At 50.3% G+C, this 12294-nt stretch overlaps 1 protein-coding gene across 3 annotated transcripts in view; it reads right to left on the bottom strand.

Moving 5' to 3' along the window:
- ARMC9 (armadillo repeat containing 9) overlaps positions 1-12294 on the bottom strand; it is a 134010-nt gene that overhangs the window by 62886 nt on the left and 58830 nt on the right. For all 3 annotated transcript variants that reach the window (XM_036769101.1, XM_036769102.1, XM_036769104.1), the window contains 2 exons: positions 9367-9478; positions 7836-7928 (listed from right to left, as the gene is read on the bottom strand). In XM_036769101.1, the coding sequence (XP_036624996.1) occupies positions 7836-7928; positions 9367-9478 (205 nt within the window). The remainder of the gene's footprint in view (positions 1-7835; positions 7929-9366; positions 9479-12294) is intronic.

Raw genomic sequence — 12294 nt, 5'->3', positions numbered from 1 at the left:
ACCTCACCTATCCGAGTCTTACCCTTTCTACTTTCCTGATAGCTCTTGCAGCCAACCCCTCCCCTCTACTCACACAGAGTCACCTTCTCCCCTCCATTACTGCCAGCAGCCTCTTACCTGGCCTCCCTGCTCTCCATACTCTTACCTGTCCCCCACAACCCACAGATCTGAAGATATGACTCTCCTCTTCAACCTGCTCCAGGGGTTTCCTGTTATCTGGCAGACAGGACCCAAACTCCTACCTACGGCTCCATGGCTCTCCCCGTAATCCACCCCACCAGGCCTTCTCTCTGCTGTCCACGCCATGCTCTGCCTCCTACTTCCACACTCTGCCTGGCCATACCCCTGCCCTGGATCCTCAGCTCTGCCTCACACAGACCCCCTCCTCCTTTAGCCCATCTTCTACGTGGAGCCCCCTCCCCACCAAACTACCCTGCACAGAACTGTTTTTCATTTACTTTAGATTCATGCTGCGTAGACACAGATGTGCTCGTCTCCCAGTTGGAATGCCAGCTTGTTGGGAGTGTGGATGGTGAAAGTTGCCAAAACAGTTTCTGGGAATGTTTAGCAGCCTGGGGCTGTGCCAGGGCCCTGAGAGGGTCTGTCCCTACCAAGATGGTGTGGAGAGGGCCTAGGCCTCTCTGTAATTGGGCTCTGTGCTACCATTCCAGCCTGATTCACTCAACTGGACTGCTCCACATTCCCCAAGAAAAACATCCCGTCTCCACCTCTGTGCATTTGCATAAGCTGGCTCCATCCTGGAACACCCCCTCTCCTCCTCATTCTGCCTTCGAGGCTCAGCTCAGAGGCTGCTGCCTCCATGAAGCCTGCTCTCTATTCTCAGGGCTTTGTGCCTTCTCTCTCCTCAAAATCCCTTCTATTTAGTTACAAGGCTGCTATTAACTGTAATGGATTGAGCCCCAGGCCCAGAGGCAAGAAGACCAGAGTGCAAATCAGGTCTCAGAAACTTAGCAGCTGTGTGACCCTGGACAAGTCATTTCACCTGTCTCAGTTGCCTCATCTATAAATGCGGATCATAATACCACTGACCCCGCAGGAGTGTTGTGAGGTGTTTGTAAAGCTCTCTGCAAACCTTAGCGTGCCACTATTACTATTATCATAGTTATCTGTGTATGTATCATAATCCCCAATATGGTACAAGCTCCTTGGGTGGGCACTGCTTCATTTCTGTGTCTGTATCTCTAGTACTCAATCAACAAGCATTGATTACGTTCCTATTACATGTCAGGCACAGCAGGAGGTGATGGGCAGACAAAGACCGAAGAATCCCAATCATTTCCTCCCTTCAAGAAGCTTCTATTTTCCTGGGAAGTCAAGGTGCATGTACATGATTAATCATACGCAGAATCAAGACAACCCAGGTCTGAGGCCACTAACCAGAAGGTGAAGGAGATCTGGAAGGCACTGTGCCAGTGTGGTGCCCGAGGTGAGGTGCACGTACGTAATTAATCACAGGCAGAATCAAGACAACCCAGGTCTGAGGCCACTAAACAGAGGGTGAAGGAGATCCGGAAGGCACTGTGCCAGTGTGGTGCCCAAGGCCAGGTGGGCACACTGGGTGTGGGTGAAGCCAGAGACAAGGTGCAGTGGGTGAGGAACAAAGAGAGGGCCAGTCAGTGTGGGAAGGGGAAGAACCTCCAGTCAGAAAGAGAGGCTGGGGTCTGTTTGTGAAAGACTTTAAAACCAAACAGTGGAAGTTACCTTTTAACCTAGAGGCAGTAGAGAGCCACCGGAATTTATGGAGCGAGGGAATACCAGGGTCATGCCTATGCGGAACTATGAGGAGGCTGGGTGGACAAGGAAGAGGCCTGGGGCGGGGAGTTCAATGAGGAGGCCGCTGTAATAGGGCAGATGAGGGGTGTCATGAGTCTGAGAAAGGTCAGAAATCGAAGATGTGATGGAGGGAGAAGTGCCGGGATCTGATGATGGAACCGCAGTGCCAGGGATGGGGCGGGGCATGGTCCAGGACAATGTCACAGCTATGAAAAGGTCAGATGAGTACACAGCGGGCTCTTCAACAGAAAAAGGGAAGAGGCCTAAAAGGGAGAGGGAATAAGTTCTACTCTGAACACATTGAGTCTGAGCCATGCCGGTGACATCCAGTTTGGAATGCGCAACAGTGAGGTCACGGGTAACCTGGGACAGTACGGTGGGAGGCCGGGAAGCCTGATTCATGGGGCTGAGAAGTGAGTGGGGGTCTGGAAGTAGAGGAAGCAAAAGTCCACGACTGTTTCAAGGAGGGTAATTGAGACATGGGCTGAGCATGAAGGGATGGCTGGAAGGAGTGGGGAGCCCCAGGTATCTTTGTAGACCAGGAAGAAGCCAGCAGAGAAGGAGAGAGAGGGGTGAGAATTCTGAAGTGCTGGGAAGGGATGGGATCCAGAGCACAGCTGGCCTGGAGTGGGCCTTGACCAGGCCACCTCCTCCTGGGACAGGAGAGAAGGAGACAAGACCGAGGCTTCCAAGGGGAAATGGAAAAGCTCATGGCAGATGGCCTGTGCTCCTCAGGCAGCTGGGAGGCCGAGTCATCTGCCATGAAAGGTGGGCACAAGGTCCAAAAGAGCCATGGTGGGCAGTGTGATGGGAGGAAGTGCTAGGCAGCAGGTGTAGAAGCAGAGAAGGCCTTGGTGAAAAGATGAGCAGGGTGAGGATGGCCGCAAGGGCTAGGGATGCAGATCATGGCAGAACCTGTCACCCACAAACCGACTCTGAAGTGAGGAGAGGGAGAGAGGAGAAGAGAGAGGCATCTCCAGACCCCGAGGGGTCGGAAGGTGGCTGACAGCGGCAAACGCAGTGGAGGCCAAGGGGGTGAGGAGCAAGAAAAGGCCATCTATTCAGCAAGTTAGCCTGGTGCTGAAGGAGGCTGGAAGCCAGATCGCAGCTGGCTGAGAAATGAGTGAGAAGTGAGGAAGTGCATGCAGTGAGTGTAGACTGTTTTGGGTCTGGCTGAGAAAGGGAGGAAGATCTAGCTGAGAGTCAGGGCTTGGCAGGAGCAAGTAAGGGTGGGGGGCCGTGGGCCTGTGTGACAGTGGCAGGGAAGGAAGCAGCAGCCAGGGAGAGGTGGGATACGGGAGAGTGAGGGCAGGACTGAGGGGCAGTCTGCTAGCCAGGCAATGAGTTGGGGAGCCTCGTGGGCAAGTGCAGACAAAGAGAAGGTGCGTGGAACGGGCCTGGGGAGCCAGCTCTGAGCGTCCCCTAGACTCTAATGCCTCGTCCTTTCATCCCCCCAGACCTCCGGTCACCTCATCTGTTCTCCCCATCATCCCACTATCACACTGTTCATGGTAGCCAGTCTGGACCCTCGCAGGAAGACCTGAATTCAAATGCTGCCACAGACACTTAATTAGTTGTGGCGCCTGGACAAGTTACTGAACTTGCTTGCCTCGGTTTTCTCGCCTGTAAAAATAAGGCAGCGTCCTGCCAAGGCTGCTGTGACAGCCAGCATTTGTAAAGTGCTTCCTTGCAGCCTGTGGATCATGTGCAGTTTATCAAGGCCCTTCCTAAAATGCAGCGCTCACAACTGATGCCAGCCTTCCAGTTCCGGTCCAATCGGGGCTGAGTACAGAAGGAACAAGCTTAGCTCCCTAGTTCCGGCACTAGGCCTCTCCGTGCAGTCTATGACACCACCCTGCTGACTCAGGTTGAGCTTGCCAGCCACTAAGGCCTCCAGATCATTTTCAGATGAAATGCTGGCTTGAACTGCTGCCTAGCCACACCTTCTCCGCCTCCTTTTTGAACCCAAGCATAAACCTTTATGTTTGTTCTTACCAAATTACAGCTTTTTCTAGTTCGTCTCATGCTCCAGCCTGTTGAGATCCTCTTGGATGCTGATGCTTCACATCCAGGGGAGGAGCCATCCCTCCCTCCTCACCTTCTGCCATCCACAAATCCGACAGGGATGCCACCAATGCCTTCACAAGCTGCCTGACGGTCGGCTCGCACTGGCATTAGCAGTGGAAGGATCACCGGTTCCCTTGGCGAGTACAACTGGAGGCTGGGAAGCCTAGTTTATGGGGCCGAGACAGGGTGGGTGATACAGAAGTGGAGGAGGCAAGAATCCCCGGCTGGTTCTTCTTGTTGCTGTTTGTACTTTGTTCTAGGGGAAGACCAATGACATCATGGAGTGATGTCTTGACTCCTGCGTGAATTGGACTTAAGTGACGCAGAGCTAAGCAAAGCCCTCGGCCTCACTCTCTCCTCCTGAGTCACACAAGTCCAACAGCAGGACAAAAGTCAGGATGTCTGCCAAGGCCTGGGAGGCAGTTGTAATATCAATTAAGTTGGGTGTCCTTGATTGAGCCTTACTAGGTGCTAAGCCCCAGGCCCAAACCCCTATCTACTAGGTGCTAAGCCTATGTGGGCATGAAGCCCTCAGGGGCCTAAAGGGAGTGGCTAAGACCAGAGCCAGTAGTAGGTGCCTGAGTTCTGGTCACTCAGATGACGTTTGATGACGGCCAAAGGGTGCATAAAAAGAGAGAACAGAGCTGTCTGCGGGGGATCTCACTCTTGGCAGAGTGCTGATGTGGAGACTCTGGGCAGCTGTAGTTAAGAGCCCCCCAGCTTGTAAACCCAGATGTTGGGACTTTGTTAAACCCTGTAACTTTGCATTGAGATTTGAATCAGACAAGGTCTGTCTGTCGATTTTTGTAATTTGTTTGTGTTTGCTCTGAAGTTCAGGGTGCTGGCTTTTTCCCCTGAACTAAGTGAACGATATTTGTGTGCTGGATTAAATTGAGATTGTTAACACCTTATGTTGCTTTCCTTAGTAAAGCAGATCAAAAGAACCTGTGTTGGCAGCTTTCTGTGTGCTGGTTGTTGGTGGGTCTTACACCCCTACAGCAGCTGCTAGCAGACTGTTGCAACAGCAGTGGATGACCTTGGTCTAAGCTAAGGTCTTTCCCAGGCCTCAGTTTGTCTGAGGCAACACCCATTCAATGACTAAGGGCTAGGTAAGAACTGAGAGAAAAGATGGCCTGATTTACCGTCATGAAATTATCCACCTTAGAAGAGGAGGTCCAGGAGGGGATGTGGAATGACAGCCTGAGAGGATCATTTTAGTTTGGAGAAGAGATGGGGGTTGGGGCAGAGCAGCTGTGGGCAGCACCAAGATCAATGGGTGGCAGTTTCAGAGACAGAACAGTTGAGGCCTTGAGGCTGATTAGGCCTTAGCCCTGAGGGCCCAGGACAGGGCTAGACTGAATGCCTTCGGAGGATTCTAATAGGAATGGCATCAAGGCTTTTAGGATTCGCTGAATGACTTATTCCCCCCAGGGCTGCCCCCCCCCCCCACTACCAGGGTCCTGGAGAACCCTGCATCCAGACAGCCTAGCTAAGGGGTCCTGGGAAAGCCTTTGCAGCATCTCCTTTTCAGTGAAAGGATTCTTTTATTGTTTAAATTATCTGCTGGGTCATAAGCTTGCACCTGGAGCCAGAGAGCACCTTGCCTAAGACAGGCAGAGAGTTGGGGTAGTGGAAAGAAGTCAGTTCTGTCCTGGCTCCCTGGAGGTCTTCAGATGGTCTGGGTAGGGGGTCAGGGAGAGGTCAGTCTTCCTGGCCTGGGGGTCCTTTCCAGCTCTGAGATCCTCTGGGAACTCGGCCTAGTCTTCATCCTCCCCTGGCCTCGTTGAAGCTCCAGAGGCCACTGGCCATTCCTCCTGGACAGGCTGTCCTCTCCCACTCCATGACCCTGGATCTCCTCCTTCTCGGGGTCCTTTGCCGGATCATTACCCACATCCCATCATCCCTCAAGGCTCCGTCCTCGGCCTTCTCTTTTGGTAAGCTTGACTCTCAGTGACTCCATTATCAGCTCCAGGAAGGAAGACATGTCTGCTCCAGCCCAAGCGCTCTCCTGAATGCATCCCACACTGTTAGCAGTCTGATGGACATTTCCCAGCCGGATGTCCCATCAACACCTATCTCAGACTCGACAGGCCCCAAGCATACCTTCTTCCCTTTCCTGCTAAGACTCTTCCTCCTCCTCCAAACTCCATTGTGGCACCAACCTCGCCGCCTCCCTCTTCACGACCAGCTCCTCAGTAGCTTTGTCTTCCTGACTCCCTGGTCATGACCACCAGCTAAACTCAGGCCCTCAGCACATCTCTCCTAACAGGCCTTGGGCTCTGAGTCACCCTGGCCCACAGCTAAAGGCTCCTTCCATCGGGTTCCAGCCTTCCTGCCCCCTTCACATAGTCGGCCATGTTTGAGCACTGGTCCAAGCACCCCTTGGCGCAGCGGGCAGCCTTTCCTGATGTTGTAATGAGGTTCCCTTTCTCTCCTTCCTCAGGACACCTGTGTTTCCTTCTGTGCTCATGTTACATCTTTTAGCAGAACCTGGGGGTAGGGAGGGGAGGTGCCTGTCTTCCTATCCCTAGGCTGGTGCTTTCTTCCTTTAGGTCCATTCCTCAGAGTAGGGAGGTCTTGGTGTGGAAATGCCCTCTACTAATGCAGATCAACAGCCAGTCTATAACAGAGAGCCCAAGTCTCTCAGAGATTAAGTGACTCATCCAGGGTCACACAGAACATGTGTATCGGAACTTGAACTACACACTTAATAACTATTTGCTGAATTAAATCACAAGTTCAGTATAAACGGTTTGTTTTCTTGACTCTGTGCTTCTGACTTAGTTGCTCTAATGTCCTATGGATCACAGATGCAGGGTACCAAGCAGTCATGCGTGTGATCTCCCTGGGCCCGCCTGTGCCACACAGAACTCAAACACTTTCCTCAACAGGAAACCAGACAATCATAAAAGGACAAGGATTTCATTGGGAAATGGATCAACTGTCCTGGACTTTCAAGTGATTAAATGATCAAAGCCACAGGACAAATAACAAACAAAGGGCGAGGGCTGCCGTTGGCCTTCCAGCAAGGGCACAATCACACAACTACAAACTACACTCGATGCCTCCCACGCTGGGCACTGGGCCCAACACGGGGCCCCTCTGGGCCTTTTTCTTTTCCTTATTGATACAGAAAGGTGATCCGGGCTCAGGAGAAGGGAGTCGTCAGCACAGGGACACAGCTAACCCTCCTCAAAACCTGACCTCAGCAACAAGGTAAATGTTAGAGGCCAAAGGTGGGCAACATGACAGCACTGTCAGTGAGGACTGTGAACAAAGAATGCCCTCTGAGTCAGCAAGCCTGGGCTCTGAATCCTGCCTTCGAGATACAGACACACACAAAGACATGCACACAGAGACACAGACACACAAAGACACACACACAGACACAGAGACACACACACATGGAGACACACACACACACAGGCTCAGTGGCCCTGGGCAGGGCACTTCACCTCTGAACATGCCAGGCAGAGCAAGTGCTGACCTGCATTGCTAGAGGGAGTTTTCTCTCTGGGAGAGCCCTCCCCCAATGGAGTCATGGGGCCCATCCAATTAAAAAAAAATTCTAGAGACTCATCGTAGCTTTCTGAGCGGTTCTCCAAAGTCTCTCTATGGCTCCCTCTTCTCCACTCACTGCAGTAGTACAGCGAGGGCCTAACTAAGGCCAAATACCTTGTCGCATCTCAGCTGCCAGGGTCCAGCCCAGGCCCGTCTTTCATGACTGGGACCCCTGGGGCCAATGCAGACTTGATCGCCTGCCATTCACACGCTCACAGCCAAGGCAGAGCAAGCCGGAGGGAGGACAAATGGGGCCAAAGCCTCGGGCCAGGCTCCGACTGAGGTCTCTGCCCCCACTGAGCTTCTCTGCTCCTGATGACAGACCCTGTTAAAAGCTGGTCCAAGAGCTGCTGCCCTGGGAAGAGCACCCACACCACAGGAGGCCAGGGCCACCAGCATCGGCTTGCACACACCTGGTTGCTGCTCTGACAGTCCAGCAGGTCATTGCTGATATAGGCCTGTAACACGGTCTCCCTTTGTTCCCCAGGATGAGACGTAGTCAGACGCTAGGAAGGAAGAGAAGAAAGGACAAATCCAAAGGTCATTCTTTCACGTGGTGGAAAAGGCCGAGGCCAAAGGAAAAAAACCAATCACTATGTACTTATTAGGTGCTGGGCAGGCTCTGGGGAGCCAAAAACAAAAGGGAAACGTCTCCCCTCAAGGAGCTTGCCTTCTAATAGGGCTACACATTCTAGAGAGAAATCAAGAGAGTCGGTGCCTGGCAGCCAGGGAGGGAGCGCCAGGGCTGCAGGGGCAGCTGGGAGGGGACACAGAAAGGCTTCTTACAGAAGGTGGCTCCCGAGCTCTGGAAGGAAGTTCAAGAAGGAAGAGAGGCATGGAGTACCAGGATGCCAGGCTCTAGGCCTGCACCCCACTCCCTGGCATCTCCAACTGCACAGCCTCTGCTTGGCCTCCGTCTTCCCCCCTCCCCATTAGAAGCCTGGACCATGCCCTTGGACTCCTAGATTCCGACACATGGGTTTTCCCTCATCTTAGAGGCAGCCAGTGACACAGTTGATAGAGCGATGAACCTGGAGTCAGAGACCCGAGCTCAAATCTGACTTCAAGCACTTACTAGCTGAGTGACCCTGGGAAGTCACTTCATTGTTGTCTGCCTCAGTTTCTCATCTGTAAAACGGGGATGACCTTCCAGGGTTGTGAGGATGAAGTGGGACAATATTTATAAAGCACCTTGCATTAGAGCATTGTGTAAACATGAGTTACAGTACTGTTGTGATGAGGAGGCCAGGACTCGGGCCTCCACCTCACCTTCCAGCTCCCTCCTTCCCTAGCCCTCCTTTGTTACTACCTTTCCTCCCTCTGGTTCTCTCTCTCCCCATCTCCCTCTCTCCCTCTGTCTATCTCTGTCTCCCCTGCCCCGTCTCTGTCCGCCCCAAAATCTGACCTGCCAGCCAGCTTTCTACCATTTATCTACCAGGAGGTGGTGCTGACAGAGTAGGCCGGGTCTAGACTGTGGAATGCCCTGAACACTGAGCTTTCTCACAAGTAGGCTTCCTCTCAATGCTACCTTCAAAGCTGAAACGTCAGCCTTAGATGCAGAGAGTACCAGCACCCAGGGGCCCCTGGCAACAATGGTTTCTAGCTGCAGAAGTCCCTAAGGAGATAGCAGGTGCCAGCAGCTTCCCCTGCCAGCCTACCATGATCTGGGGGCCATAAATGAGCCACTAGCCAGCGGGGCAGGGGGCGAGGCAGGAGTCTTATGTCACTATTTTATCTACTGTGCTACTATTAGCAGGGTGCTTTCTATACAGAAGGCACTTAACTGAAAGGCTATCTAGACTCGTTTCTAAAAGGGCATTCACTGCTTCCTATTTTCTCCCATGTGCTGGCTCCTATCTCCCCCATGCCCACTCTAAGACATGGGCCCAATGAGGACCAGGTGAGGCCTGCTCCGTTTTGACTCCAGGGCCAGCATGCACTCACCCAGCGCAGAGCCTGCAGCAGAAAGGCCTTCAATCGGTCATTCCCAAAGGTCAGATCTTTCTTCAGTTTCTCGTAGTCCAGGGATGGCAGCAACGGGATTTCCTTTAGCTTCCTGCGAGGCACAAGGTGAAAGGAAAAGCAGTCTCCTCATTAGAGCTCCTTGGTCAGTGAGGCGGGAGGGCCGGCAGCGGGCACCCCCGACAGGGGCCATCCAACCCTCCCACCAGGGGAGTGCTCCCCACATCAAGCCTGAATGAGATCAGCCCTGGTGTCCTGCCCTCCCACTGAGGGCAAACAGGACAAGCTGGATCCCTCCTCCATGAAGCAGCCCCTCAGAAACTATGCCAGCCCTCCTCCTGTCCCAGCCCCCCACCTTCTCTTCTCCTGGCTAAGCCTCCCAGGTGATCATCCCGTGATGTGGGAGGCCCTTCTCCTGTCCCAGACCCACAGCGTCCCTAGTTTCTAATAACAATCATAATGCTAACAGCTAGCCCAGGCACTTTACAAATGTCATCTCACTTGGAGCAGCAAAACAACCCTGGGAGAACCATACTATTATTACCCCCATTTTAAAGGGGAGGAAACTGAGACAGAAAGCCTCCAAGTGACGTGTCTGAGGCGTCCAGATCCCAAGGGCAGCACTCTATCTATCATCATAATTTGGTTGACTGCTGATGCAAGGAGATGATGGTTCCAAAGCTGACCTTTCTGCCACTTTCCCACTGCCCACAACGTCTGCCCATGGCTTCCCGTGATTGATCACATGGTGACTGGCACAGGCCTGCCCCTTCAGAAGCAACTTAGGGAGGGAGCGAAGAGTTCCAAAAACATTTTGAATAATGTTGACATATTGTAACACATATGTTACTGGAAAGGTGTATTGCCTTCCACGGGGATTTAAAAACAATTTTTTATCTTTCTCATATTAATTATTTTTTAAATTCTATTTTCCAAAATCTCTTCCCCCCTTTTCCCACCTATTTAGGAGGTAAGAAAACCAAAGCCCATTTCAAACACATATAGTCATGCACAAGGAAGGAGGGGAGGAAGGGAGAGAAGAAAATTTGCTTTAATTTGTGCCCTGAATTAAAAACATTTGGACTCGGAGTTTATTAGGAGGTGGGCAGCAGGTTTTCTCACAAGTCCTTTGGAATTGTGGTGGATCACTGTGTTGCTCAGAATGACTAAGTCTTTCCCAGTTGATTAGCATATTACTGCTCCTGTTCCAATATTAGTGGTCTCCTGCCTCCGCTCTTTGCTTTGCATCAGTTTCCAGGTTTTCCCCAGGATGCCAGTATCCTTCTCATTTCTCATAGTACAATGGTTTTCCATCACAATCACAAAACACAACTTATTCAGCCACTCTCAACTGATGGGTACCTTCTCAGTCTCCAATTTTTTGCCACCACAAAAAGAGCTGCTATAAATGTTTTTATGTAGATAGGTCCTTTTCCTTTTTCTTTGATCTCTTTGGGACAGACCTAGGAGTAGTACTGCTGGGTCAAAGGGTATACACAGCCAAATTTACATATTTTAGAAATAAGAACTTTATCAGAGAAACTTGCTACAAAAATTTCTTCTTACTTCCTTCTTTGTTTACAAAGTTAGATGCATTGGTTTTGCTTGTGCAAAAACTTTTTAGTTTTATGTAATCACAATTATCCACTTTACTTCCCGTGAACCATTCATTATCTTATTGGTTCTGAGTTCCTCCCCTACCCATAAATCTAACAGGTAATTTATTTTATGTTTCCTTTGCTTATATCACCCTTTTTGTCTAAATCAGAGGTAGGGAACCCACGGCCTTGAGGCCACATGTGGCCCTCTAGCTCCTCAAGTGTGGCCCTCTGACTGAATCCAAACTTCACAGAACAAATACCCTTAATAAAAGAATTTGTTCTGTAAAACTTGGACTCAGTCAAAAGGCTACACCTGAGGACTTCAAGGCCGCAGGTTCCCCACCTTTGGTCTAAATCATGTACCCATTTTGAGCTGATTTTGGCATAAGGTGTGAGATGCTGGTCTATGCCTAGACCAAGGTAGTCTGTTAGACTACTTTCCAGTTTTCCCAAAAGTTTTTGTCAAAAAATGAGTTTTTGCCCCCAAAGCTGAGATTTTTGAGTTTATCAAACAAACACTAGGTTACCTAATCTATCCCACTCATTAGTCTCTCTATTTCTTACCCAATGCCAAAGAGTTTTGACGATTACCACTTTGTAATATAGTTTGAGTTCTGTTACTCCTAGGCCCCGTTCCTTCTCATTTTTTAATGATTCTCTTGATCTTTTGTTCTTCCAGATGAATTTTGTTATCTTTTTCTAACTTTATAAAGTAATCCTTTGGTAGTCTGATTGGCACTGAATGAGCAAATTAATTTAAATAGTATTCTCATTTTTTATTCTATTGGCTCAGCCCACCCATGAGCAATAAATATTTCTTCAATTATTTAGATCTGTAGTTGCGTAGACTATCTTATAATTATGTTTATATAGTTCTGGTGTGTGTCTTGGCAGGTGGATTCCCAAATACTTTATACTGTCCATAGTTATTTTAAATGGAATTTTTCTATCTCTTCCTGCTAGATTTTGTTGGTAATCTATAGAAATAGGACATGTGTGTGGGTTTATTTATATCCTGCAACTCTGCTGAAGTTAATTGTTTCAATTAGTTTTTTAGTTAATTCTCTAGGATTCTCTAAGTAAACTATCATATTGTCAGCAAAAAGTGATAGTTTTGTTTCCTCATGGCCTGTGCTGATTTCTCCCACTTCTTTTTCTTGTCTTGTAGCTATAGCTAGCATTCCTTGTACAATACTGACTAGTAATGGTGATGATGGACACCCTTGCTTCACCCCTGATCCTACTGGAAAGGCTTCTGGCTTGTTTCCCACGGAGATTATTTCAAAGAAGAAAATATTCACAGACTCTT

The sequence above is a fragment of the Trichosurus vulpecula genome, chromosome 7 (genome assembly GCF_011100635.1).
Source record: "Trichosurus vulpecula isolate mTriVul1 chromosome 7, mTriVul1.pri, whole genome shotgun sequence".
Taxonomy (NCBI): Eukaryota; Metazoa; Chordata; class Mammalia; order Diprotodontia; family Phalangeridae; genus Trichosurus; species Trichosurus vulpecula.
The sequence above is the reverse complement of the archived record's forward strand: the minus strand, read 5'-3'. Positions and strand labels throughout refer to the sequence as shown.